The sequence below is a fragment of the Trichoderma ghanense genome, assembly GCF_004382785.1.
Source record: "Trichoderma ghanense strain CCMA-1212 chromosome Unknown scaffold_23, whole genome shotgun sequence".
In the NCBI taxonomy this organism is placed as follows: Eukaryota; Fungi; Ascomycota; class Sordariomycetes; order Hypocreales; family Hypocreaceae; genus Trichoderma; species Trichoderma ghanense.
In genome coordinates, this window is record NW_027395686.1 from 136939 (window position 1) to 164569 (window position 27631).

At 55.0% G+C, this 27631-nt stretch overlaps 11 protein-coding genes across 11 annotated transcripts; 4 read left to right on the forward strand and 7 right to left on the reverse strand.

Moving 5' to 3' along the window:
- Positions 1-2532: 2532 nt before the first annotated feature.
- CCMA1212_010229 (uncharacterized protein) lies at positions 2533-3615 on the forward strand (the record flags this gene model as incomplete). The annotated part of the gene is made up of 3 exons (XM_073707281.1): positions 2533-2816; positions 2870-3410; positions 3460-3615. The coding sequence occupies 3 exons, from the start codon at positions 2533-2535 to the stop codon at positions 3613-3615; spliced, it is 981 nt and encodes a 326-aa protein (XP_073554241.1).
- Positions 3616-3820: 205 nt separating this feature from the next.
- Positions 3821-8200, reverse strand: CCMA1212_010230 (ATP-dependent bile acid permease; the record flags this gene model as incomplete). Its single annotated transcript, XM_073707282.1, has 1 exon — positions 3821-8200. The coding sequence occupies one exon, from the start codon at positions 8198-8200 to the stop codon at positions 3821-3823; it is 4380 nt and encodes a 1459-aa protein (XP_073554207.1).
- Positions 8201-9091: 891 nt separating this feature from the next.
- CCMA1212_010231 (uncharacterized protein) lies at positions 9092-9887 on the reverse strand (the record flags this gene model as incomplete). The annotated part of the gene is made up of 2 exons (XM_073707283.1): positions 9472-9887; positions 9092-9409 (listed from the first exon to the last, which is right to left on the reverse strand). The coding sequence occupies exons 1-2, from the start codon at positions 9877-9879 to the stop codon at positions 9092-9094; spliced, it is 726 nt and encodes a 241-aa protein (XP_073554208.1). The 5' UTR covers positions 9880-9887.
- Positions 9888-11497: 1610 nt separating this feature from the next.
- On the forward strand, positions 11498-13511 carry CCMA1212_010232 (Ferric/cupric reductase transmembrane component 7; the record flags this gene model as incomplete). The annotated part of the gene is made up of 2 exons (XM_073707284.1): positions 11498-11676; positions 11732-13511. 2 exons carry the CDS (start codon positions 11498-11500, stop codon positions 13509-13511), a joined length of 1959 nt encoding a protein of 652 aa, XP_073554205.1.
- A 587-nt stretch (positions 13512-14098) lies between these two features.
- On the reverse strand, positions 14099-15462 carry CCMA1212_010233 (Sphingosine N-acyltransferase lac1; the record flags this gene model as incomplete). Its single annotated transcript, XM_073707285.1, has 2 exons — positions 14099-14503; positions 14569-15462. The coding sequence occupies 2 exons, from the start codon at positions 15460-15462 to the stop codon at positions 14099-14101; spliced, it is 1299 nt and encodes a 432-aa protein (XP_073554206.1).
- Positions 15463-16603: 1141 nt separating this feature from the next.
- On the reverse strand, positions 16604-18808 carry CCMA1212_010234 (Sphingosine N-acyltransferase lag1; the record flags this gene model as incomplete). Its single annotated transcript, XM_073707286.1, has 5 exons — positions 16604-17281; positions 17346-17633; positions 17692-18005; positions 18082-18264; positions 18805-18808. The coding sequence occupies 5 exons, from the start codon at positions 18806-18808 to the stop codon at positions 16604-16606; spliced, it is 1467 nt and encodes a 488-aa protein (XP_073554203.1).
- A 1964-nt stretch (positions 18809-20772) lies between these two features.
- Positions 20773-21276, reverse strand: CCMA1212_010235 (uncharacterized protein; the record flags this gene model as incomplete). The annotated part of the gene is made up of 2 exons (XM_073707287.1): positions 20773-21141; positions 21271-21276. 2 exons carry the CDS (start codon positions 21274-21276, stop codon positions 20773-20775), a joined length of 375 nt encoding a protein of 124 aa, XP_073554204.1.
- CCMA1212_010236 (uncharacterized protein) lies at positions 21275-22029 on the forward strand (the record flags this gene model as incomplete). Its single annotated transcript, XM_073707288.1, has 3 exons — positions 21275-21430; positions 21538-21845; positions 21921-22029. The coding sequence occupies 3 exons, from the start codon at positions 21275-21277 to the stop codon at positions 22027-22029; spliced, it is 573 nt and encodes a 190-aa protein (XP_073554201.1).
- Positions 22030-22379: 350 nt separating this feature from the next.
- Positions 22380-23260, reverse strand: CCMA1212_010237 (uncharacterized protein; the record flags this gene model as incomplete). Its single annotated transcript, XM_073707289.1, has 3 exons — positions 22380-22798; positions 22918-23160; positions 23248-23260. The coding sequence occupies 3 exons, from the start codon at positions 23258-23260 to the stop codon at positions 22380-22382; spliced, it is 675 nt and encodes a 224-aa protein (XP_073554202.1).
- Positions 23261-23675: 415 nt separating this feature from the next.
- CCMA1212_010238 (putative monooxygenase) lies at positions 23676-25421 on the forward strand (the record flags this gene model as incomplete). Its single annotated transcript, XM_073707290.1, has 3 exons — positions 23676-23930; positions 24053-24393; positions 24473-25421. The coding sequence occupies 3 exons, from the start codon at positions 23676-23678 to the stop codon at positions 25419-25421; spliced, it is 1545 nt and encodes a 514-aa protein (XP_073554209.1).
- A 206-nt stretch (positions 25422-25627) lies between these two features.
- On the reverse strand, positions 25628-27486 carry CCMA1212_010239 (General amino acid permease AGP2; the record flags this gene model as incomplete). The annotated part of the gene is made up of 4 exons (XM_073707291.1): positions 25628-25667; positions 25730-25879; positions 25942-27227; positions 27298-27486. 4 exons carry the CDS (start codon positions 27484-27486, stop codon positions 25628-25630), a joined length of 1665 nt encoding a protein of 554 aa, XP_073554210.1.
- Positions 27487-27631: the final 145 nt, after the last annotated feature.

A 27631-nucleotide genomic window follows, 5' to 3' on the forward strand; every position in this document is an offset into this window, starting at 1 on the left:
AAATTATTAACTTCTTAAATTCTATCCTCTCTCTTTTTATAGCTTATATAAAGACTAATAATAGCAGTAATAGTAAGTATAATAATAATAACACTATTTTTTATTTTTAGTGCTAGCGCTTACTTATAGAAGATATACTTAGCTATAGTCTTCTAAGCCTTATAAGCCTCCTTATAGCTTACTTTATTACTATTATCTCTATTTCTATCTTTATTATCCTTATTATTAAATTTAAGCGCTAGATTATTATTATTAAGCATATTAAATATAAGTTAAAGGGCTGCATAATATTACTTTATTACCTGCTTAGTTATTAGTATAAGTATAAAAAGCTAGAAGTTAAAAGATATACCTTCTTATCTTAATTATTAATAGCATAATTAAGTCTTTAAATAAAAGGCAGGAGCTAATAATAGCTATTATATATAGTTAGTAGGGATAGTTTATTAAAAAGGGAGGGAAAGGAGCATACTATAAATAGCATATATAGCTGCCCTCCTAGCAGAGCTTATAGCACTTAAAGTTACCCTTTAAATCCACACATTAATTAAGGGAAGTTGCCTTCTTTCTTATAATAAGGCTCTTAATATAATTCTTATAAGGAGGATCTTATAAGGCAGCTGCTACTGCTGCTATTACTGCTGCTGCTGCTATTATAGCTGCAGTTAGCTTCTTCTTTAACTTTTTTTAAAAGAGAAAGTTAGTGTTAAGTAATAGAAAGAGATAAAGCGAGATATATAACTATTCTAGAAGAAGTGGCCTTAAGTATAGCAATAGCTTTACCCTTAGGCTTGCCTTTAAGGTTAGCTTTCTTAAGAGGCATAATAATAAGGATCCTAAGCATAAGGTAAATAGCAGAGATAATAGTAATATTAAAGGGAGAAGAAGAAGAAGATAAAATAGCAGCTTTATTTATCTCTTCTTTTAATATATTTAACTATAATGCGCCTTTATTTAATATATGCGTTCTGCTGCTATTTATAGCTTAAAGAAGCTTTTAAATAGTAGCATAAATGTGTTCCCCTTCCTTTAATGCCCTCTAACGCTCTTCCTTTAATGCCTTTTAATGCTCTTCTTTTAGCTTTTAATGCTTAAGCACTGCTGCTATAATGCCTTCCTTTAACCCTTGCCTTCTATAACCTATGCCTTATAAGCTATTATATCTTATACCCTTTTAACATAAGCCAGACGTTAGTATTAGGATTAGTGTAGTAGTTTAAGGGGGGTGGCAGCCTTTAGTTATTATTACTAATTATATATACATCTGCCCTCTGTATATAAGATATTAGTTAAAATAGCTAAAGTAATAATACTGCCTTACAGTAAGGCGCTTAACTTTTATAAAAGCAGTTAAAAAAGAGGCTTTAAGCCTTCTTATCTGCATAAAGGCTAAGCATTATAAGCCAGGTAACTAGGTTAATTAATCTAGCCTGCAGTGTGTTAAAGCTAATATGCAGAGAGTTTTTGCCTTTTTAGTGTTCTAGCTGTCTTCTCTTATAATAAGATTACCTCTATATGCAGCTAGTGCTGTATGCTAGTTAGTTCTAAGCGCGGCTGTGATAGCGCTTAGCAGGAGCGATTGCAGGTATAAAGGCGTTACCTCTTTTACTATGCTTATAAACGCGATTAGCAGAAGGAAGAGGGCCTTCTATATTATAAAAGCAGCCAGAAGGTTAAGCGTTTAAATCCTATATGAGGCATCTTTTTGCAACTTTTTTTACATATTAGTTAATAATAAGGCTCTTAATGATGATGGTGATGATGATCGCAAAGAGGGCGGGGCGTAACATTAATTATCTGCGACTGATAGGCGCTAAAGCCGCCCTCGCGCTTTCCGCGCAGCAGCTTCGCTTAGGCCCCTATAAACGCTTCGCGGGCATCAGACTTGTTTCGCGAAAGAGGTCAAGCAAGTTCTCCCTGCTTGGTTTTATTTCGGTATGCACGTTGTCGGGATATTTGGGCGAAATATTGACATTTTTTTTTTTTTTTTGGCAGCCAAGGCGCGTAACGGCTCATGGCTGAGAACCCCTTGCATTGTGGCGTGCCATGGTTGATTCGCTTCGCTTTGACTAGTGGAAGCAACAAAAGCTGAAGTTCAGGTGGAGGATCCAGACTTTCACTTTCTGGTCACCATGACAGTCTGGAGCCTCCCGTGTTGGCAACCCTGCTTCGAATCCGACAGCAGACCTACCACATTAGAGTGGCACAGTGACTATCTGGACGCCAGCTCGACACTGAAAGCCAGCCGCAGTTGCTCAGCTGCATCTGGTAAATGACATATTCGCACTTTGAAATCCCATGAGCTTTGCCCTGGAAGAGACCAGACCCTGGAGCCCCGTGCTTCCCTAGGTTGGCGATTGAGTAGGCTCAGCAGCAGGAAGCTATCCTCCGGGCCTCAGTCTCTCGTGTATATATGCTTTTGAAGCCTCTCTATAACAGCCTTCAACTCAAGAGCTCGAAGGTTAAATCCATAAATCTGTTGTTCTTCCTCTTCAGTAGACGACAAGTATCGAGCCACAATACCACAACCACATGACCGTCGACATGAGCCACCTCGAGCACATTCAGCATGCAAAGGACGATCTGAAGAATTGTCAGGACATGTCTCCCATCAAAGACCAGCAAGTCATAGTGGAGGTCGTCGTGTCCGAGGAGCAAACCACTACCTGGTTCAAGTTCCGAAAACTCATGCGAGAGCCGTTCTCCGAGTTCTTCGGAACCATGATCCTCGTCTTGTTCGGCGACGGATCTATAGCACAAGTCATGCTCGGACAAGGAGCCAAGGGAGACTGGCAAACCATCAACTGGGGATGGGCGTATGTTGTCTCCCTCTCTTACACATCCCAGTGATGCTAACTACATGAGCAAGCCTAGGTCTGATGCTAGGGGTCTACTGCAGTGGTGTATCCGGCGCCCACCTAAACCCAGCCGTCACCCTCGCCAACTGCGTCTTCCGCAGATTCCCATGGAAGAAACTCCCAGTCTATGCCCTCGCTCAGCTCCTCGGCGCAATGATAGCCTCCCTTATAGTATACGGGAACTACAAGTCCGCCATTGACGTGTACGAGGGAGGCCCCGGCATGAGAACAGTTGGCTTGAGCACGTCCACCGCAGGCATCTTCTGCACGTACCCAGCCACGTTCTTGACAAAGTCGGGGCAATTCTTTGACGAGTTCACCGGCAGCGCAATTCTACTCTTCTGCCTGTATGCCCTTCAAGACGACGGAAACATTGGTGCTGGGAATCTTCTTCCGCTGGGCTTGTTCTTTGTTTTCTATGGGATCGGGGCTTGCTTCGGCTCCAATACTGGCTACGCGGTCAACCCTGCGAGGGATTTGGGTCCTCGGATCATGACTTATGCGGTGGGCTATGGGCACCAAGTCTGGACGGCGGGCGACTATTACTTCTGGGTATGTGGATGTTCATCCCCTTTTCTGAGCTGATACTAATACTGGATAGGTTCCGGTTGTTGCACCATTCTTGGGCTGCCTCTTTGGCGGCTTCCTTTACGACACCTTCATTTATACTGGCGACAGTCCTATCAATGCGCCATACATGGGCTTCACACGAGGTCTGGGCAATCGGGTCAAGGCAGGAAAGCCGGTGATGGTGTGATCTATAGTCTTGCAAGATATCCAACCATGCTTCCACACTCTATGTATCCAACTCTTGTCTAATCTAGCCAATAAATTAATGCCTTATACATCATTCAACACTCAATCATTCATCATCCATCCGTATATCCACCAATCCACGCCTCCAAGTATCCCAATTACTCATCATATACATCCAAGTCAATCATCGCCCTCCCCCCTATTCTTCACCCCCCTCCCGCAGGCCCACACCCAACCACCCTCCCCCCCTCCAACCTCAAGCACCACTGCGCATCCTCCACAGCCTCCAGCCGATGCGCAATCGTCACCACCGTGCTCTCCCTCAATTCCTCCCTCAAGATGCGCTGCACCGTCGCCGCCGTCCTACGATCAATCGACGCCGTCGCCTCATCCAGAATCACCAATCCGCTCCTCCTCAGCACAGCACGCGTGATGCCCACCAGTTGACGCTGTCCCTGGCTGAGGTTCTTGCCCGCGGCGTCGATCTGCGTGGTGATACTAAACGAACCCCCCAGGACGCGGGCTATGGCTTCCTGGCAGGCCTTTTCGGAAAAGGATGCGCTGGGATCGATGTTGTCGCGGAGGGTGCCGGGGAAGAGGATGGGGTCCTGCTGAATGAATGTGATGCGGTTGCGGAGAGATGTTCGGTTGATGCGGGAGAGGTCGACGCTGCCAATTTTGAGGGTTCCCTCGTGGGGGGCCTGTGTCATGAGGAGGGCGTTGGCAATGGTCGATTTGCCGGACCCTGTACGTCCGAGGACGGCGCACGTCGAGCCGCCTGGGATTTCGAACGAGACGTCATCCAGCACGCAGGGCAGATGGGTGTCGTATTTGAACGACAGGTGCTCAAACTTGACGTCGTCGCATGGCCTCGGCCAGTCTTCAGGGGGCTCCTCTCCACCAGTTGGTTCCTCGGGAATTTCCTTTAGCATATTCACTCGCTCCAAGGACACGGCATCGAGCTGCAGCTGTGCAAACCGCTCGCAGAGCTGCTGCACGGCCGCCATCGCAATCGTCGTCTGCGTCAACACGAAGCCCACCGCGCTCGCGCTCGTCCCGCGCCACACCATGAACAAGATCAGCACGGTGCGCGTCAAAACAGAACTCAGACTGAGCCTAAAATCCAGCCAGAAGGCCATGCTCCAGAAGAAGTGGTCCTGCTTCTGGAAGTCGTCGACGGCGTCGAGGTGGCGATCCTGGAAGTGCTGCTCGACGCGCAGCGCGCGGATGGTGATGAGGCCGTCTTGCATGACGCCGATGTTGGCGATGATGGGGGTCAGGTAGCGCATTTCCATGCGGCGCAGGCAGCGCGACACGGGGACGTAGATGCGGAAGAAGTGCACGAAGAGGGCTGCCACGGCGGCGAGGATGATGAGCAGCGTGGGCTGGTGGGAGGCGATGGCTAGTAGACTTAGAACGAGGGCAATGAGGTTGTAAACGAACGACTCGAGGGGCGCGACGATGCCGCCGTCCACCATGCCCATGTCCGCGATGAGCCTGTTCTTAAGCTGGCCCGTCGGCGTGGTGTCGTGGTACCGGAACGTCGCCCTGCTGACCTTTTCGATGGCGGTCTTGAATAGGCCCTGCGCTGCCCTGACGCTGATCTGCGCAAGGAGGAGCTGGGCTGCGGCGTAGGCCGCGATTTGGCATGCTGAGAGACCGGCGAGGACGAGGAGCCAGGGGAGGGGATGCGTGTCTGGCGTGGGGAGGAGGCCCCAGCGTGCGTTCTCTGTGCCGACTTGAGCTGAGCTGGAGCCCCAGGCTTCGAGGAGGCGGGCTCGTGATATGTCGCATACCCGGGAGGCGCCGTAGGAGAAGCCGAGGAGGACCCAGAGGTGCCAACCCCCGGCCAGAATGTATTCTTTATATACACTCAGCGGTACGCTTCCTGTCTTTGCTGGTTCTTCGGGGGCATCTTTAAGTACGGCGACGTCCTCGGAAGAGATGTCGTGGGCTGTCTCGGAGTCATCGTGGGTCGTCTTTCCGTTGTCGTGGTACGGATGCTCGAGTTCGATCTTGATTTGCTCTTCTGAAAGCACAGTTGCCTTACCATCGGCCAGATCAATCACCTTGTCGGCAATCCGGAGAACGAGATCATCGCGGTGCGTCACCAGCACGATGGTACGGCCCTCGGCAAGGGGACCCTGGAGAAAGCGACGAACAATTGCACTCGCTGTGTCGTGGTCCAGAGCAGCCAGCGGGTCGTCCAACAACATGATCCTGCACTGGCTGTACACGGCCCTGGCAAGGGAAACACGCGCCTTTTGGCCTCCGGAAAGACCAATGCCGCCTTCTTCGAGCTTGGTCTGGTCGCCGTCAGGGAGCGAGGCAAGGTCAGGTAGGAGGGCGCATGCATGAAGGACCCGTTGGTACCTTGCCGAGTCAAACGGCTGGTGGAAGACAATGTTTTCTCGGATCGTCTTGTTCTGCAGCCATGGTAGCTGCTGGGTATAAGCCACGGGGACGTCGGGCCTGATGAGGTCGCCTTCGTGAAGTTCCATCTCGTTGAGGGCGGCGAGCAACAGGCTCGACTTTCCAGAGCCGACTTTTCCTCGAATGACGGTGAGGCCCTTTGTGAATTTGAAGTTGAGATTCCGGAGGACACGCTTGTCGGTGGAGGGCCAGGAAAAGGAGGCATTGCGGAACTCGATCTCCGTAGCGCTGCTAGGGCTACTAGAGATATTTTCTCTATCGGGCTCGGCCATATACTTGTTGACTCGCTCGATGGGGATGGTGGCCTTCCAGTACGCCGAGATGAGATCAAAGGCCTCCTTGACACTCATCTCCAGCTGGGAAAACAGCTGCAGCGACGGCCAAATCACATCGTTCGGCAGCCCCTGCCGAAGAATGAGCGTGTACAAGGCGATGCTGGCCAACGGATACGTCGTCCCGCCGGCGACGCTGACGGTGGAAACGGCAGCAGACACGTAGGCAATGCTCAGCCGCTTGGCCATTTCCAAGCCCCGGAACTCCATGATCCGGGCACTCCAGGTGGCGGTCCAGCCGTTGAGCTTGAGGGGACGGCTGGCCTCGACAAAGTGGGAGACTGCCTGGGCGCGTTTGTCGGAGATGGACGTTCGTTGCCGTTCGAGCGTGATCAGCTTGCCGACGAGCACTGAGTTGACGAAAAGGAAGACGAGCATCAGGCCGACGCCAATGGCAGACGGCCAGCCCATGATGTCGATGAGGTAGTACATGGTGACCACGACCTTGATGGGCTGGGAGATGAGCTTGGGGAATTCCCAGAACCGCTGCGAAATCTCGTACGTGTCTCCCCGCACCAGGTTGACGACTTTGGCGTTGGAAGCCGATCCAGGGAGCGGCTTGGAGCTGTGTCTAGGGGTGCTGGGCTTCCTCCATAGCATCCTACCCAACCAGGTCCTGGGCTTCCCGTCCACTGGATGAGCACCTGGTTCGTCGGCGCCCTTTTCCGTCACATCCGAGCCCGGAACTGCGCGCGTCAGAAGCTTGCCGAAGAGCGCAATGAAAGCCTCCCCGCGAGACCGCTCATACGCCTTGCGAGAGTACCACGAAGACGTCGTCTTGCACAGCTGGCGAGCACAATCGAGGACCAGCATCACCAGGCCCCAAAAGACGGCATCATCCGGGTTCCTCGAGTCCAGCGCATTGTACAGCCGGCTCGTCAACCGGATGTTGGACACCTCGGCCACCCTCTCGGACACGGCCAGCAGCGTCGCAATCGTCAAGTCCAAGCCATTGGCCCGGATCAAGCACGGGAGGAGCTTACCCTGGAGTTCGCGGAAGGCCATGAACAGGCGCAAGTGCTGGAACTCAAAGGGCAGCTGCCAGACGTCGTCCTCTGCGATCTCGCGCTTGCGGCAGAGCATGGCCAGGGGGTTGACCCAGCTCATTGACCAGAAGCGGAACAGGCTCAGGTCGTCTTCGGGGCTGCGAAGGGTACGTGAAGGCTTGCCGCGGGACTGGCCAATGTCTCTGTTGCCCCAGCTGGGCTCCCGGAGAGGCATCATGCCAATGAGGACCATGGCCAGGCCGGAGAGGGCCATCCTGGCGAGTCGAAAGCGGTCGATGCCGTAAAGAGAGCGATCCAGGAACCGGACGGCGTACATGGCGGTGCTGGCGCCGAGTATTCCCGTGAACTGGACCAACAAAAGCTTTGGAGTCTTGGCCGGGCGATCCAAGATGGTGATGGAGAGGGCTGAGGCCCAGGGGACCGCCTCCCAGAGGTACAGGTAGCGGGTCGGGCTCAGCAAGACGGGGACAAAGGAGAGTACGAGCCCTGCGGTGCTGATGAGAAGCAGCAGGATGGCCCAGATTGAGCAGAGGCGGCGCTTCGTGCCTTCGGGAGCAGTTTCGTTAGCGAAGGGCCTCAGCCATGGCGGTAGCCGAGATCTGATGAAGCGTCTGTTGATATAGAGGGCGAAGATGCCAGCGGAGAGCAGCGAGAGCGCCTGTGTGATGGCGACGTCTTTCGCCGCGTTCAGGATTGCCGTATCTGGCTTTGAAGATATAGCAGATTGAGAGGGAAATAGAGGATACTCAAAGAAATCATCTTCTGTCGTGAACATGCCTCCTTCTGAAGGAGGCTGTTCTTGTTGATATGCCATGGCGATATAGATGGTCCCAGGGGAGAACAAGAACCTCCGGACCCTCCACTGCGGAACTCGGCTCGAAGTAAGAGAATTGAGCTGTCGTGATACCTCAATCGAAAAAAGGAGCGCAACATTGGTAGGTGAGAGGCATGAATCCAATGTCATATATCTCAGTAACAAGGGCGCATAAACGAATGGAGGTTGAATCGTACGGCGTGTTAGATGGCGGAATTACGCGGTCAATTGCTGTGAATATTCGCCAAACTCAAGGCATTGCATCCTTCCAGCTCCGACACAGACAGCAAAAGGCCGATTGATCACGGCATTGTTGCGATGCTCCGTCAATTGATATCGAAGATTGCTTGGTAGAGGTAGCAGCTAGTAGTGGTGTTTGCGGTGACGAGAACGTCTAGACACCAGCCGCGAGTCGGAGGGCGGTGGACAGACGCGAATGGTGGAGAAGAGGGACGGGTGGAGAAGGAGGCGTAAGAAGGAGATGCAGCCGATTTGCTGGACATGGTTTGGCGGGTAATTAGCAGATGCACGTGGAGGCGCGAGGGAGGACGGGATTCGTGGTGGTGGTGATGGACATCTTGGTGTTGCTGCGGGTTACAGTGATGGGTTGCATTGATCCAGATATAATACTCGTCCATTGAAAGACGCTGAATGAGAGGAGACGGCAATGGAGAAAACTTGAAGGGAAAGCATTCACGCAAACCACTCGACAGATGCGTGTTCGGTTCATCATAACAAAGAATCATTCCATTATATCAAACGCCCATGACATGCATGCATGCTCTCGTATCAAATGACATCGTTATATGACGCCCCTAAAAGAATTATGAAGAAGACAAGTCCCAATTTTTTCTCCATCTCCGACCCATTCCATCCCTATTGCTCAAAGACTTAGATCATCAAAGCACCACCAGCCAGGAACATGGTCAGTGCAGTCAGGGCGCCGCCCAGGCTGACGCCGGAAACGGACGATGCACGCAGGGCAACGGCAGCGTTGGAGGTGCTGGCAGCAGCAGCAGTGCTCTGGGTGCTCGAGGGGCCGGTAGAAGTGGAAGAAGAGCCGGTGCTGTTGCTGCTGGAGCCGCCAGAGACGCTGCCGGACACGAGGGCCGAGAGCTTGGAGTCGTTGACAAAGGAGGCGGTGACGGAGGCGTTCTTGCAGGCAGAGGGGGGGTCGATGGATCCGGAGACGAAGTTGGCGGCAATGCACTGCGATCCGATTAGCTCATGCGTCTTGCAGGGAGTCGAGCAGGGATCAAATCTTCACATACCTGGTACAGAAGACCGTCGGGACCATCGGCCACGACGCCAATGACGCCCTTCTTGCCCTCAAAGCTCGACGGCAGCGTGATCTGAGGCTCGCAAAAGTTGCCCAGGCCGCTCTGCTGGACGATGGGGAAGATTTGCTGCCAGTCGGACTTGGCCGAGCCGTCGAGGGTGACGCGGAACAGCCAGTTGGTCTGCGGGTGGGTGCTGCGCATGGCCAGCGAGTCGCCGCCGACGTGGAAGTCGACGAGCTGGCTGGAGCCGGAGGACAGGTCGGGGGTGAAGCTGCCGCAGGGGGACGTGCCCTCGTCGTCGTCGCTGAAGCCGATGGACTCGGGGTAGTTCATGAGGAAATGGGCCTGCGAGAGGGAGGCCAGGGAGAGAATGGCGGGGAGGACGGACGAGGCACGCATGATGATGGCTGGGGGTTGGATTTGGTGGGGGAAGTCGTGAGGGAAGAGTTATTCAGAGTTAATAGATGTTGACAAGAGTCAAAGGGTTGGAGGAGTGGGAAGAGGCTGGAGGGGGAAGATCAGTTGAGCCACGGGATGGCGAGGCTGTCACCGTGCTCAAGCTTTATAGCAGCCGCTTCCAGCAGCTACAGAGGACCCTTCAGAGACCTGCACGCTCCACCAGCGCTAGAAGGGGGCTGGCGCCACTTTGGAGCAACGACCCAAGGCGGGCAGCTGTGGGCGAGCAGGGGGCAGCAAGATTGAAACGGTAGCTTGGATGGTGTTGAGCAAGATTACGGCGTCTTGTTTTGTTGTTGCTCCTACAAGTATTTCAAACGGGTGAGACGAGGGGCAAGACGGGATAAGGTATGGTTGTGCCTGTAATACGAGGGAAGATGAGCAAACAGGGAGATTGGATACAGACGTTGGTTGCCATCACAACTGAACAGAGACAACACAGTTGACATCAAAGAGATTCGATATGCCGTCAAACCAACACCATTCGAGGCAGCATCTTGGACAGATTCCAGGGCATTGCCGTATTGCCGTAATACCTTGATGACCTGCAGTTGTTGCATGATTCTCTTAGATCGAGAAAAAGAAACGAGTGGCTTTAGGATTCCCGGCTCCCGAGTTGGCGGCAAGGCTAGCACAGGGACTGGGCACGAATGCAGCCAATCAGACGCGCCGGTGCTACCCATCTGAGAGCATTTGAGCAAGTTTATTCTCAAGCGTTTTTGCAGCTGGAAGCGGCGCTGGATGGTATGGGAGTACACCAGATGGCGCGCAGATGCAACCGGAGGGCAAGGTAGAGCAATATCATCATGCTATGACGGTGGAAGCATTGAATTTCAACTGCAGGTTCCTTCCCCGGTACTTCTTGACAGGTACCTTCTCTCTTCTCACGGAAGAACGGCAGGTGGCTCCTCGACTTGCGGCTGCCCTCGTGGCACCTCGAACATTTGAAACGTGCGAACCATTAATGGATCGCCTGCGACTTCCTCCACTAGCAAAACCACCAGAGGCTGAAACTCTTCCTCTTCACCCTCATCATCATCATCATCATATCACCAACTTCTTCACCAGCTTCTTCATGCTCGTCTTGTCCTTCTTTTTAGCCTCTCGCGTATTTTAAGCATCAGCCTCCACCAACCGCCTCCCTGGTCAGCCGCTTACAGGTACCGTCGCATCCCGCCCGCAAGCAAAACCCGGCCAAGAGAAGCCGAAACCATCCAACATCCCCCCACATTCTCCGTGAGCGAGTTATTGATAATTCCCCTCCGCCTCAGACAAACCTGCTCATAATCAACTTGCTCGGGTTCTGTCCATATCTGTCCGTCACCCGGAAACACGGCAACCGGTATCGACGCTTTTTACACACACAACAAGTTCAACACCGGCGAGGGCGCCTTTTATCACTTACCGGGACGAGGAAAGGAGGAGAACAATGCGCGGCTAAGGGAGCCTGGTCTCTTCTTACCTACTCACGCAAACACCCATTGGCTGTGTCCCACTATCAACTTGTACCCGCCCGCACTCAATAGACACATTCAGACGCAACATCGTCAACTTCTTCGCCATGGACGACATGGACAGCGGCATGGATATGGGCGGCATGGACATGAGCGGCGATGGCATGACCGGCGTCGACGCAAACACCAACCACCGCCTTGCCCGCGCCTACTGGTACATTGCGGCGACGGTGGTGGGATCCCTCATGGTGTTTCGAGGCATCAACTACGTCGGTGCTGTCAAAAGGTGCGTTGATGCCATCGTCACTTCTCCTACACAGCTCCAACTGACTTCATCACAGACTCAAAGCCGCTCGCAGCCAGTCAACGGCTGATCCCACCCGTCCAGATGGCTTCCTCAGCCAGTCCTGGGCCACCGCAACCGCCTTGGTCCGCGAAATAAAGCATCCTCAGTTCTTCGTCTCCATCCGCCACTTCACCTGGCTCACGCCTCCTCCTCTGGGCCGCGTCCTGGTGCTGCTCTGCTACTGGGCCGTCATCATCTACTTCATGACCTGGCACTCCATCATCCACGACATCAACTTCTATGAGCGACTCGCCTACCGCAACGCCTGGGTCACGCTCACGCAGCTGCCGATGCTCTTCCTGCTGTCCAGCAAGGTCAACATCATCGGCTTCCTCATCGGCACCAGCCACGAGCGGCTCAACTGGCTGCACCGCTGGGTGGCGCGCACAATGTTCGTCACCTGCACCGTCCACGGCTTCAACTTCTGGACCGAGTGGGTGCGCGGCGGCATCCTGCAGGACGAGCTGGACATGATGACCATGGTCAAGTACGGCCTGGGCGCCTGGGGCATCCTGCTGTGGAACGTCGTCGTCGGCTTCGTGCCGATACGACGGATGGCCTACGAGCTGTGGGTGCTGCAGCACGTTGCCTCGTCCGTCGTCATGTTGGTGCTCGTGTATTGGCACATTCCCAGAAACGCCCGCTTCCTCTTCTGGCTGGCCGTCTCGTTTGTCGTCTTTGACCGTGTCGCTCGATGGGCGCTGCTGTTGTGGCAGAACCTGCAGGTCAAGGCCGGCGGGTCAGCGTGTCAGGGGCGACGGCGAGTAGGCCACCAGATCCTGGCGCGGGCGGTGGGAAATGCGACCACCGTCGTCACCATCAAGGACGTGCATTTCAACTGGACCGCCGGCCAGCATGTCTACCTGTGGCTTCCGCGCCTCGGGCCCCTCGAGGCGCACCCGTACACGATTGCCTGTGCGCGCAAGCTCAAGGGGACGTGCTGCTGCAACAGCATCCAGCTGATCCTGCGCAAGCACAAGGGCTTCTCCAAGCGCATCCACGACTACGCCTCTAAGAATCCCGAGGGCGCTCTGACTGGCTTCGTTTATGGTCCGTTTGGCGCGCCCCCTCGATGGGATATTTACGAGACCATGGTTCTCATTGGCGCATCGACGGGAGCAAGCTTCACTCTGCCGCTGCTCGAGGCCGCAGCCCAGGCCGACTTTGTGGGATGCGTCAAGAGCGTTGACGTGCTGCTGATCGCCAGGACATCCAAGGAGGTGGAGTACTATGTCCAGCGAGCACGAGCGGCTGGCGAGGTTCTGGCCCAGAAAGGCGTCGCGGTCAACATCCACCTTGCCATCACCAACTCTGCGCTCGGCACGGACGGTCTCCCTCTCTCGCGCAACGACACCAGCATCTCACACACCTCCGCTGCCAGCAATAGCAACAGCAGCAGTAGCAGCTCCGAACTAGAAGCATCCGCCAACGAAGGCGAGAAGTCCTCCTGCTGCTGCGGCAACAATACTCCCGACGCCAAAGCCGACGCCGAAACCAGTGCCGAAAAGGAAGCGCTAGAGAATTCGACAACGGCCCTGCTTGCCCCGTCCAGCCTCCCCGTCATCCGCGAATACTCTTCCCGCCCCGACATAGAGCAGCTCATCCGGCAGCCCGTCGAGGCGGCCCGCGGCGAGACTGCCGTGGTGGTCTGCGGCGGACCTGAGATTGTGGCTGCGGCGCGGAACTGCGTGAGTCGGTTGAGCGATGAGCGGGCGGTACACAAGGGGACGGGGGCGCAGGGCATTTATCTGCATGTGGAGGAGTATGCCTTTTAGGGATTTACAGTGAATGATGGCAGTACATATGGTGGGATTTTTGGTATATTACAGGTGTTACGGCGCATTTATGCTTGTCTAGAACTTTTGTAGACTAAACCGGCGTTGGATACTTAGGGAAGCGCATTGGCATGTGCGAGGGACTGGGTTCGAACGGAAATACAAGCATGTTCCAACTGAGTCTCGTCTCTCGAAGTGATGTACAATGCGAATGGCTATAATTAAGTATTACTAGTGATAATGTACAGTATAGATATATACAGGTAAAACGTGTATGCATTTTCCAAGCAGTGTGTCGCCCGATATCCAAAAGGATATGGCAGCTCGGGCATGAAGGCAATCATCAAAGACATATGCAAGGTATCTCTGAATATACAGAGCCTCAACCTTTCCGCCCGAGTAAAAACCGAACCTCCCGAGGCCGCTGTCGTTTTCGCCTCGCCATGGAATTAGGACCGTGTTATACAATTGTGAGTATCCAAGGAGTCGAAAACACCAAGTTGGTGTTTCGCTCGTTCTTGAGACGTGCTCAAAGAGCGCCGGTACGTGAGCCAAGAACAGGGTCCAAGGCGCCGAGGGCTGTTTCCTCATGACGACCCATCAGCAGGCTTCTCAACGCCAGTAGGCACCAGCGGCTCAGCCTGCCCCTGCCCCTCGTCCTCCTCGTCGTCGCCGCTCGACTCGGACCGATCGTCCTTCTTGATCCTGTAGACGAGAAACTTGTACATGCTGCGCAGCAGGCAGTAGAGCCAAAAGAGGTTGAGCGCCTGCAGCGACGCGAGCAGGACAAAGGTGATTGCGTTTGAGATCCAGCACTTGTACTGCTGCGTCTCCCAGTCGAGCTCGTAGGGCCCCACGGTGCGGAACTCGGTGAGGACGGAGTAGAGGATGCGCAGGTTGATGTAGTGGCGGAGGTAGCACCAGACGAGGATGTTGCAGACGTAGACGGGGACGACGAGGGGGCTGTCGATGTAGTGGAGGGATTTGGAGAGCTGCGTGCATTTTTAGCGTATGCTGATTTCAATGATGTAGAGAGAAGGAGAGGGAGCAAGCTTACGGCAAGAAAGACGTCGCTGACATCGTGGGTGATATACACGGCGATGCCCATGTGCGTAAAGTGAAACCTATAGCTCAGCCCGATCAAGGCCAGCGTAACCACATGGTGCGCCACCAGCTCCTTGTAGTCCTTGCGCGGCTTCTCGAAGCCCAGCAGCATGACGATGCCCTGCTGCGCCCAGTACGCCGCCTGGAACAGGTAATAAAACTTGAAGCAGGCCTCGTGCGAGCGGTGCGGAAACGCCTCGTACATGCCGGGCGTGTGAAAGTACCACACGGGGCTGCGGCTCATGACGTAGACGCCCGCCGGGCCCATGAGGCTAAAGTAGATGGCCGTGTACATCTGCTCGGCGAAGCGCTGCTGCTTGCCCCTGCTCTTGATGCCGTGGCGGCGGCCGAGCGGGATGAGCAGCTCCTGCATCAGGAACTCGCGCGAGAAGGACAGGACGACGGTGTAAAAGGCCACGAAGGCGAGGTCCCAGAGGCCCTTGCCATAGTGCGGAGGGAGCGTTGGATCGTCGTGGGCTTGGGCGAGGGGGTTCGGCTGGCGGTACGAGAGGAAGATGAAGTGGTGGACCGGGTTAGACTCGGCCGGGTGGACGGCGTAGGCGGCGCCGAAGGAGGCCAGCAGGGCGAGGGGGATGGCCCAGGTGTTGCGCGCGGAGAAGCGGGCGAGGCGGCGGAGCAGCGAGCGGGCTTTGCGGCGCTTCTTGCGGTCGGTCGAGAGGCGCGGGAGGGGGGAGTCGGTGGTGGTGATGTCGGGAGGGCCGGAAGACTGCTTCTGGTGCTGGTGCTGCTGCTGCTGCTGCTGCTGGTGATGCTGGCGGCGGCGAGGGTTGGGCGAGGCATTGGTCTGGGAGGAGCTCAGCAATGGGGCGGCGTCGAGCCGAGGCATTGCTGTGGTTGAGGCGCTGAAGGGAGCGGGATATCGATGTTGACGGGAGAGATCACGGGTGAAGGGGAGGGAAGAAGAGAAGAGGCGGTTCGTGGTGTTGTGGAATTATAAGAGCGGCAGCAACATTGCGTTAAAGCGTCCATTGAGCAGCTACCTGGGAGTGACTTGGCGGGGACTCGGAGCCCTCGGGCTGCATTGGGCTGTCAAGGGCTGGATGGGCGCTGTAAGTGGTGGCAGCAGGGCGGGACTGGTGCTGTGGGTAAGATGGAGGCAGGTACCGGGCTGGTATCCCGGGTGGAGGGTAGCGCTCTGACAGGTTGCCGGATCCGTGCTGACTGATGACGTCTGAAGTAAACAATGGGCGTAAGGTAAGAGGGAGAGATGCAAGTACTCTATAATTTGCAATGGATTGAATTGCTGCAGAATAACAATGGCAATGTATCAATTACCTATCTGGAGATTATTCACCAGTAAAATCGGAGAAGATACTTTTCTCATCGGTTGAAAAAGATCAAGCTGCTGCGACATGTGCTCTTCGAGTGCTCACTTCGGCCACTATCCCTGCCATTGGTGGGCTTTCCCCATACTTGGCTTGGGACGTCAAGCAAGGGTCCCCTGATACGGACTCCGCGGGTTAGCCGTGGGACTCCATCAGGGATCGAGAGAGTCATGGCGATGTCTTGGGTGTTCGGAAAGAACCTCCAGTGTTTCGATCGGAGATTGGGATGAGAAAATGAAATATCCTTGGGCTCGTGGATGAAGAGCGGGTTACTAGGTGGGCACTCATTGTGGACATGCACATGTATCAGAGAAACGGGAACTCAAGCAACCATCATGTCAAGACAACAGCCAAGCATGAGTGCGAATCAGCTCAAATTGGTACCAGAAAACTGTCAATGTCTCAAAAAATCAAACAATGGCATCAATAGCCAAACGGTATCTTACCCAGGCCCCAAAAGACCAAATGCAAACCCATATCCATCGCCTCAGTCAAATCTTTTGCTCGTCAATCTCAATCAAATCCAGCAAACCAAGGCCTCAACCAAACTTTTACCACAAGAGAAAACCCCCCCCACCCCCCCTTCCCTGACCCTTCATTCTGAAATATGCCAATAACGGCCATCAATTTTATCGACGTCCCTCATCCAACCCGGTTCAGAAGCTCCTTATGCTCACCCTGCCCCGTCAGGTTCAAACCGCTCGAGATGCCTCCCCTCACAAGCGACAGCCTACTGCCGCAGTCCCACGCCTTAACCGCGCCGCCCTCCGCCCTGCCAGGCTCATACAGAAGAACCTTCTTCTCACTGCTGCTAGCCTTGGGCTCGTAGATTGTGTTTCCCCAGACGTCAAAGTGCTCGTAGTCAGCGGGATTCAGGCCCTCCAGCTCACGCGGGAGATCTTCTTCTTTCTCCTCCTCCTCCTCGTCTTCGCTGCGGACGTCGTCGGCGTTGTGGCCTCTGAGGACGCGGATGGCGACTTGAAGGATTGAGTAGCCCCAGGTGAGCATGAGGCCCTCGAGGACGGCGAGGTAGGCAAAGAAGCCGTTGAGAATGTCGCTGTTGACGCAGACGATGCCCTGTGGCTGGCTGAACGGCTCGAGCATCCAGGACCATCCTTCGGGCTGCGGGAGCGGGCCTTGGAGGTCGGACGTGGAGCCCCGATAGCAGGCGCGCGGGAGGATGTTGTGGGCGTCGTGGTAGACGCTGTAGAGGACCATACTGAAGAGGACGTGGCGGGAGGCCAGCCAGACAACGACGAAGAGGCCAAAGAGACAGTCGCAGACGCGGTTGTAGCCCAGATATCGGGCGCATTTTGCAAGCTGCAAGTCAACGAGTTTAGCATCATCTTCTCTATAAGGCAGACAAGGGATCCTAGCAACCTACTGGAAAAACAATGTCGACGACGTCCATGATGATCATGGTCACGTTTCCGACGCGCGTGAAATGATACGAATACGACGCGACGACCAGCGCAATGGTGATGAGGTGGTGCACCATCATCATCCAGTGGTCCTTGCGCTGCTTCTCGATCAGCGAGATGAGCAGCTGCTGGACCCAAAACGCCCACTGCGTGAGAAAGTAGAACTTCATGGTGCCCGAGATTTCGCGGCTGGGCCAGTTGGTCCAGAGCTCGGCCATGTTGAGGTAGTAGGGCGAGGTGTACCAGATGTACTGCTCACGTTAGTTTTGATAACGCCTGATTGTCGGGATGAATGGAGAGGAGACGTACGATTCCCAGGGGCCAGAAGAGGGAGTAGTGGATGACATTCCACATCTGCTCGGAGAATCGTTCCCTGTCGCGCCTCTTCTCGATGCCACAGCGCTTCGCAAGAGGGGTGAGCACAAAGGCCATGACGGCATGGCGGATGCCGGTGAAGAAGAAGATGAAGAAGAGGACGAAGCACAAGTCGAGGCGACCGATGGCGTAGAGCCCCGTGTCGGGGTTGTAGTGCGAGAGCTTGAAGTAGGGGCTCGTGAAGACGCGGGATCGGGGCATTATGAGGTGCGTGAGGAAGAGCAGGGCCACGAGGTTGAAGGCGATGGCTGTTTTCTGATGTCAGTACTGATATCCTCAGAAGAGTGGTTGATAACCAAGAACAAGGTGATGATAGGCACTCACGGCTTTGAAAGTCGACCAGCAGCTGCTTCACGCTGCGGCAGGGCATGGGCCGGCAGCTGTAGCGCTTCATGATGGCCTCGACACTGCCGTCCTTGGGTGCCCCAATGGAATGGTCGATGGCTTTGTAATTATATTCCATCTCTGGCGTGTCTTTGTTGTTACTTCCGTATCCAACGGCGTCGTCTGAGCACATGTCGCCCATTGTCGATGGCCGAACGATGCAGAGGATCAAATGAGCGATAGAGATGATGTCGGGATGGAGGCTGGGGGTGTTGGGTCTGAAGAGATGGCTGCGTGGAGGTTGCGTCTTGGAGATGAAAGACGAAGTATGAATAGCGATGATGTTTGTTCAGTTCAAAGTTAGCTGAACGTCTATCGACGAGCTTGGCTTCTCTGAAATGATGCGTTTGATGGACGAAGCTGAGAGGTCTCGAAAAAAGCTCCCTTCGGTCTTCAGACGTGTGATGTTGAAGGAAAAGAAAACGACACTGGGACAAGGAAACAGTCGATATCACTTTATGGCTCCAGGCAGCTGTTTGGGGCAGCTGGCTTGAATTGTTCACATCGATGCTCATTTGGGCATTGGGCTTGCCCGATCCACATCACCAGAGTGAATTGATCGATAGCGGCATTATGGGGAGCTCACTGGGACTAGGGCCAAGGGGAGAGCAGATAAGGGTCTGGCTGTGAGAAGCCGTGAGCCAGGTCGGGTTGATGTTGGACACATTGGGAGATGGTGTTGAGGCTATCTATGATGTGGTTGCGGCCAGGTGGGTGAGGCTTGAGGCTAATGAAGGCTTGATCCAACGGAGGCGAGGGAGTTTTCTCGAGTGTCATGGGAATGGATTCATTTGCCGTTGATGCTTCTTTGTTCATCTACATCACTGTTCTTTTACGGTTCTGATAACCTAAGGCTTCTCCTTCTCAGAGGCCCCGCCTCTTATGAGTGGTGTGCGGATGTGTGCCATGGAGCTGTAGAGGCTCAATCTGCAGTCTAGTGGCTTCATTCTTCAGAAACCTCGATGAAGATTTAAGCGGGCATTAAGCTTCATGTGTCCAGATGCACCCGCGTTACAAGGTCATCAGTGAAATTCTTCCAAATATTGAATACATGCGAAAGACTAACAAGCACATACCTACATTACGAACAGATTATAAAGAGAAGCCCTCTTGAGCTTGCAGTCCCCTGTTCAAGCTCTGTCCAATTGATACCTCGCATTTACCTACGTATAATCTCAAGCCGTTCCTCTTCCAACTTGCACGTCCTTCTCGACGTCGAAATTAAGCCACAGCCTCCGTACAAAGTCAATCCCATCAGCCAAATAGCACGGTATACTTTCCACATGTCCTAGTGGCTCGTCAACTGAGCATCTAGTAGGGCAGCACCGGCAAGCCAATTTTGACTCGAGTTTCCACAGCGCTAGACGAGACGGTTCCTGGCGGCCCGACGCCCGGAACTGCGGCAGATGGAGCTTGTCGATCGAGATTGGCCGTGTGTGTGTGTGTGTGTGTGTGTGTGTGTTGTGTTGTTGTGTATGATGATGTGATGCGTGTGATGTGTGTGAAGCGAAAAGGTGAAGCTGGTGTTGCCGTGTTGATGGCTATATGAGGGTAGCATGAGAGGAGGATGTTATCCTCAACGCCATCACAGTCCTACGGCGATGGTACCACTCGACACAGCAGCCCAGATCAGTCACCATCCGCAGGTCATCGGCCAGGAGCACACAAACTCTGAACCCTCGGCATCCCCAGAAACGAGCACCAAACCCGCCCCGAGATCGCCTGCAATTATCCGCAGCGGCCGAACCGGCAACACTCAAAAGCTGGTGTGTATTGGAGCATCCGTGCGCAAGATGAGATGCAGCATCCAGGCCAGCAACCCTGGCATCGGCCCAGTCGAATGGCGGGGAATTCTGGCCGCATGTGCATGAGTTGCTTGGGCTCCAGCGGTTATTCTATTCAGATCCCTGTCGAACTCACACAGCGGCTATTTACCCAGCCCTTGTGTTTTGTTGTTTGTTCTGCTCGTCAGTGCGTTTATGAGTATGTGATGGAACGGTGTTTTGAAGGCCTGGAAATCAACAAGCCTTTTGTTTCCATCTGCCGAAGATTCTTGGCTGGGTCGTGCGAGTCCCTGCATCTCCTTGTGTTCTGTGCAACTCTGTACACAACAATCGACTCCGATCAGATGAGGCTTGCTTATCCAACTCGTACCATCTATCCGCCCATCCCTGTCGGTGATCACCCCAAGGTATCCTAAGAAATGACAGTCTAGAGGGAGAGACGGGCAGCAAATCACACCTCGTCACTCCGGGTTGCCGCCCAAGCAAAGTCAACTGGCCCAGATCCCTCCCGTTTCTCCCCCAGAATCTCCAACAGCTGCCGCCAGCCAGCCGCGCCAGATCCTTCTGGACTGCAAACTCCATTGGATATCATTGTTCGCGACCCGATAGCTCTGCTTTCTATGTACCGTATCTCGCACCAATGCAAGCAACCCGCCGCATCCCCTCACTTTGTGCTCAGAATCCCACCATCACCACCACCACCAAATCCAGCAACCCGCCAAATCTCACCATCACCAATATTACCCTCAACCCACGCACTGACAGAACCACCAACCTTCCCACCTCCCCCTGCACGTCGGTCTCCGCTTATGCCAGTGATTATTCTCTTTCTGCCTCTCCCTCGCATTCACCCACCCACGCCAGCAAGAAGCTCCGCATCGCACGTGGGAAAGCGAGCTGCCCACCAGTTTCGCACTTGGCAGCTGAATTTCGAGCTGCCCGTCACGCCAAGTCTCTCGATCCTTGCTCTTGTGCTCTTCACTGCGACCACTTTGGATGCCTTGATCTTTTGGTTCTTTTTGTTTCCCAGCTCTGGTTTCTGCTGCTCTTTGCGATTGTCATCGTTCAGCCTCGATTCTGTGTAGCCGTGCGACGGCAGCTTAGCCTTGTTTCCTGCTACTGCTGCTGCTGCTGCTGCTTCTTCTTCTTCTTCTTCTTCTTCTTCCGTATCCCTCTTCTTCCTATTCTTCCCTGAGCTTTGCTGTTGCTGTCCGCTCTACTGCTTTGCCATATCCATCCATGTGATTCTCGTCAGCGTCGACCTCTATTGTCTTCAGCTCTCGTCTTCTCGTTCTCTTCGTAACAACTCCGGCATACAACAACAACACACACACACACACCACACGGCCATGGCGCGAAGCTGCTGCCCCAGCTTCTACGGCGTCGTCCAGATGGTGGCCCGCACAGCCGCCTGGATGACGAGCGTGACGACGCTGGTGATCCTCGCCTTCATCATCAACCAGTGGCCCGACAAGGGCGGCGCTATCGCCGCCGGCCTCGTCGGTGTGAGTCTCTCGCTTCTAACCCTCTCTTCCCTATCCCCTACCCATGATCGTGCGCGTCCTCCTCTGCCGGGCATCACCGAGATAACAAGATCTGATGTGCCCCGCAGTCCGCCATCGCCATCCTCAACGACTCGTGGATCGTCGTCGCCAACATCGACCGCGCCCTCGGCTTCCAGCAGCTCTCCCCCGCCCGCGCCCTGCTGCACGACCTCTTCTCCCTCGCCGTCTCCCTCGGCGGCATCGTCATGGTCATCTTCTCGCGCTACTCGTACGCCGCCGACGGCTTCGCCGCGCTCGACAGCGACTCGGCGCCCCAGGTCACGGCCGCGGCGGGCCAGACGGACGTCATCAGCAGGGAGGGCTTTTCGCAGGTCCGCATGATGGCCATTGCCGTCTGGCTGCTCACTGCTGTTGTGTGAGTTTTTTGGGTTCCCCGATATCTAGGTGGCCCTTGTCTGGTGGAAATTGGCTGACTGGCGAGATTACACAGCGTATGGAGATTCACCTTTATCATCTGGGGTGGCTTCGAGTGTGTCTACGAGTTTCGGCAGATTCATGCGCGACCCCGGCGAAGAGAACAAGACATGGTCCAGGTGTGAGGGCGGCAACGACGGCCAAGATACCAGAGGGAAGGGAGCATTGCTTGCATTTTCTGGCGTTTTCTGGTTGCCATGTATCGGAGTTTGGAAGGATTCCACAGGGTGTTTAGCGCGCAAGGATCATGGATGTGAACCGTGTTTGCATTCGGCAGCGGTTGGGAATATACCCTCTTGTGATTTGGCAGCGGCAACGGACGGATGGATAGCATCAGGTCGCATGGAAAGGTAGCGGCAAGTCAGGACAGCGCGAATGGGAGCTCTGCACGATGGCGTGTGAGATGCCTAACATCTAGGCAATGATTGACTCAACATCTATCTGACAAACAAACGAGATATACCAAACAAATCTATCATGCCCGCCTCGCGACCTTGACCCCGCTGCTATTCATGAAATAGTACAAGGGTAAGAACAAAAGCGAGCAACCCACCGTCACCGCCGTACTGTAAAGCTGCCACAGAAGCACCAGCAGCGGCCCCAGGTACGGCACCACAAAGGCCACAAAGTCGTTTGTCTGGTACAGGTCTTCCTGGCTGGCGATGTAGTACCGCAGCCTCTCCTGCCCGGGCCCCGCGAGCGCGGACGAGACGGCGCCCCGACCGTCTGCCGTGGTGTACTTTGGCGGGGACAGCTGGCCTGGTTCGGAGGAGGAGCCCTGGGCGAGGCGCAGGACGGAGAGGAGCTTGACGTTGGAGGAGTGCAGGGGGACGAACCAGATGGAGAAGGTTTGGCGGATGGAGACGTAGAGGGTGTTGTTGCGCTGGTCGAAGACTGAGGGAGTGAGGTCTAGGTTAGGTTGCTGTTTTTAAGAGGAGGGCCACACCGCTCATTGCTTATCGAGAGGGCAGCAGACGAGATTTGGGAGTGACAAGAGTGGTAAGAGAACATACCGGATGAATCGACGGTGAGGCTGATTTTCGGGCTGAGCGTGCGGTACCAGCGGTAGATGCCCAGGATGAGCCAGCGCGAGTCGAGGTCTCTGGCGAGGGGGACGGAGCCGCGCGAGATGGAGGGCACGCGGCAAAAGGGGTGGACGAAGGATGCGTTGGAGAGGAAGTACGTGTTGAGCGTGTCTTGCTGCTGCTGGGGGGTGCCTTTTGTGAGGGCGTTGATGACGGCGGCGATTTCTTGGACTGTTGATGGACGTGTTAGCTGGTGACGGTGATGGTGAAGACGGTAATGCTGATGATGGTGAGGATTGAGGGTGGAGGAGCATGTACCTGGATTCTCCATTGTGTTCAGTGGTGCTTTGTCTGTGAGAAGATGAAAGAGATGATGAGATGAGAGATGAGTTGAAAAAGAGTGAGATTGCTAGGTCATTGTTTAATGTGTCGGAGTTTGTGGTTTTTTCTTGTTCAGGAATTGATTCCCCTTCGGCTAGCTTGGAGCCTTGGGACGCAATCACATGCAAAACAAAATCATCGTCAACCCTCGTTTCCAGATGCGGATCGATGAGTTCATCCAATGTGGGGAGCTTCAATCCTGCCGTCCGTGACGTCACCATCACGAGCCATTAAACCAGGCACAACACCAGAGCTATAAAGCCGATATCAGACAATGCCCAAATGCTCATCTCTCTTCGTTTCACAAACTCAATTCGTACGGAATCTGAGTCGGGATTGTGAGTTTGATGATTAAAAACCTCACAATGGCTCAACCCTCGGGCTTCACAAACCCGCTGTTTCATCCGCTGCTCTTCATATACCAGCTGCTGCAATGGGTCATCGACAGGCTTCTCTCACCTAAACCGCCCAGGAGGGTGGACGAGCTGACGAGGCCCAAGATTGGCATCATCGGGGCTGGGCTCACGGGGGTGTCGGCGGCGGCGCATTGTGTTGGGCATGGCTTTGACGTGACGATTTTTGAGGCTGGGTCGAGGGACAATCTGGGGGGGATCTGGAGTGTAAGTGACGGGCTGCATCAATTTCATTCCATTTACATCAGTTTCATTCCATTTACATCAATTCCATTCCATTTACATCAATCTCATAGCATTTTCCATCAATGTTGCTAACTCATTTGCAGAGAGTCAACGACACCTCCGGCCTGCAAATCCACTCCATCATGTACCGCTTCCACCCGTCGGTCCAATGGCAAGGCGGCTACCCCAACCGCAAGCAGATCGTCTCCCAGGTCGAGCAGCTCTGGAAGCGCTACGGCCTCGACAGCAAGACCAAGTTCGGCGTCAAGGTGAAGGGCGTCAAGCAGGACGACCAGACGCGCTGGATCGTCAACAACGACCCGTCGCTCGGCCGCTTCGACGGGCTGATTGTCGCCGTCGGGACGTGCGGCGAGCCCAAGATGCCGCACATCCCGGGCATGGACAGGTTCAAGGGAGAGATTTACCACTCTAGCGACTTGACTGGGTAAGCCCCCCTCCCTCAGCATGATGACACGCAAGAACCAAAAAAACCATGTAGGAAAAGCGTAGTAACGGCCTCGCAGAAAAGACGCAAAAGACAAGCACATCGCCATCATCGGCGGGGGCGCCTCCGCCGTCGAAGCCCTCGAGTTCGCCTTCTCCGCCGGCGCCTCCAAGGTCTCCATCCTCGCCCGCTCCGACAAGTGGATCATCCCGCGCAACATGCTCGTCGACACGCTGCTCAGCCTCAACATCTTTGGCCAGGAGACGCTCTTCTCCTTCATCCCCGAGTTCCTGCTGCGCAAGTTCTTCTACCGCGACCTGGAGGACCTCGCGCCCACGCACGACAGGGGCCTCTTCGAGGGCACGCCGATGGTGAACTCGGCCGTCATGGACAAGCTGCGGGAGGGCAGGGCGGAATGGATCAGGGGCGACATCCAGGGCTTCACGAGCCGCGGCGTCAAGGTCAACCGCCGGTCAAGGGGCGTTCCCAAGGGCGGCCCTGGGCACGAGGAGGTCGTCAAGGCGGACATTGTCGTCATGGCCACGGGCTTCAAGAGGCCGTCGCTGGCGATGCTGCCCGACGACTGCTTCGAGGAGCCGTACGGCCCGCCCAACTGGTACCTGCAGACGTTCCCGCCCGCGCACCCGTCCGTGTCGGCCATCAACGCGACGTTTGTCGAGGCCATTGGCACCGTCGGCAACTGGCACATTGGCATCTACACGCGCATCCTGCTCATGTTCCTCGTCGACCCCCTGACGAGGCCGAGCCGCTGGTGGATGGAGCGCTGGATCGACATGACGCGCACGCTCAAGCGGTTCAGCCCGACGGGGGCCTTTGATTTCTTTACGTATCTCGAGCTGGTCTGGTGGTTTGTGTTTTGCGTCGCGTTTAATCCGTTTAGGTGGAAGTGGGCGCTGTTTGTGTTTCTCGGGGTGGGCATTGGGCTGCCGGATGTGGTTGTCAGGACCGAGAAGCAGTTTGTCAATGGGGAGGGATACAAGAACCGGGATGAGGGCGTGAGCTTTTAGGCGTGTTCAGGGGGATGACGATGGGTATGAACAGAGCATGACAATTGCGTGAGCAGGATGCTACGATCAGTATGACTTTAAAAAGCTATAGATTCAAGCAAGCGTCTTCTGCGACTTGTATAGAATGTAAACAGGATACACACAAGTACTTATTGGTCCATCACCAACCAAGCATGTCTATCTAGACTGCCTAAACTCCCTTCAAACTAGGAAAAGAGGCTGTTGAGAATCTTTTCAAATCCGTTCCTGTACAGTCGTCAGCATGATGTATGGGACCATTGGATATACGAGTAAAATGCAAAGCATACCTTGGCGGAGTAGGGATATAGTTATTCTGATACTCTTCAATCTCGGCAACATCCTTGACCAGATCCACCTCCTCAGGCTTCCGAATCTTCGTCTTCCTCACAAACTTGTACCCAAAGTACAGCACCGGATAGACAAAGATCATGGCATACCTAAACACCACTCGAGTCAGTCCTCATCTCACACCAGACAACGCAGCTCAGCGGAAACTCACGAAAAGAGAAAGTCAGCCACGTTCCAATACCCAGGCAACGGCAAAAACACCGTATACCCCCCCACAAAGGCCATCACAAACGTCCACGCGAGAGCATACCACGCAGCATACGGCATGAACCACGCCTTGTACGGCAGCGAATCGCGACTGATGCCCTGCGCCTTGAGCGCCCGGTGGAAGCACAGGTACGAGACGCAGACGGCGCAGAAATTGATGAGCTGCGAGGCCGTCACCAGCGACACGAACCAGCTGAGCACGACGGCCGAGTTGGACGACAGCTGCAGGAACGAGAGCAGCGCGAAGAGCAGCACGAAGCCGACGCAGAAGACGGGCACGCCGGCCTTTGTGCAGCGCGTCAGGAACCGGGGGGCTTTGCCCTCCAGCGCGAGCCCGTAGAGCGAGCGAGACGCGCAGTAGACGTACGAGTTGCCCGCGGAGAAGGCGGCCGTCAGCACCGCCGCGTTGACAATGTGCGGCAGCACCTTGATGCCCAGGCGGTTCATGGCCACGACGTACGGGCTGGCGGCAGCCCCCGGCCTGGCGTCCGCAAACGCCGCCTTCAGCTCCGCGTCGTCGTACGGCACCAGGATCCCGACGCACAGCGAGCCGAGGATGAAAAAGGCCGTCAGCCGGTAGAAGACGGCGTTGTACGCCCGCGGCATCACCACGCGCGGGTTCTCGGCCTCGCCCGCCGCCATGGACACGTAGTCCGGCCCGGCAATCGTGAACGCCGCCTGGATGAGGCACTGCAGGAAGCCCAGCCAGCGGCCGAGGTCGCCCTCGTAGTACAGCTCCGCAAAGGAGCCCGGCTGCTTCCAGAAGCGGAAGCCGAAGCGGTCGCGCTGCGGGTTGCCGCCGAGCATGACGACGACGGTGAAGACGACGAGGCCGACGATGAGGACGACCTTGCCGATGGCGGCCCAGAACTCGGTCTCGCCGTACCACTTGACCGCCAGGACGTTGATGAGGGCGTACAGCACAATGACAATGGCAATCAGGGCGCCCGTGGGGATCGCGTCCGTCCAGTACTGGATGATGAAGTTGCACGCCGTCACCTCGAACGGCACCAGCGCGGCCTCGAAGACGAAGAAGTTCCAGCCCGTCGCGAAGCCAAAGGCCTCGTCGACGTAGCGGCCCGCGAAGCGGATAAAGGGCGACGACACGGGCAGGTACGTGACCATTTCGGCCATGCACAGCGTCACGGCCAGCACGACGGTGCACCAGAAGCTGAAGGCGATGAAGAGGCTGCCGGGGCCGCCGTTGAGCAGGCCCTTTCCGATTTGGACCTACATGGACGAACAGCCGTCATCAGTGTCATGTACGTGGTGTTTGGTATACGAGGTCAAAAGGACTTACATAGAGAACAGTGCCGATGGTGCCTCCAATGCCAATCAGCTGAATGTGTCTGGCCTTGAGCTGCCGGTGCGTCGTGTTCCGCTTCGAGTCGCCCGAGGACATGGAGATTCGGATCCCATCCAGAGACTCCGTCCGGTTCGCGGTGATGCCGCCCTTGTCATGGCCAGAATAGGCCGGAGGAACAGCCATTGTCGCCAAGTATCGTGATTCTCAATCCGTTCCAAGCACCATTGACCGGCCGTATCGCCCCGTGAATGGGCGTAAAAGAGAGATTTTCTCAAACTCTCAAAGCTTCAAGGCCCAGAGAGGAGATGGATGACACGCAGGACAGAGA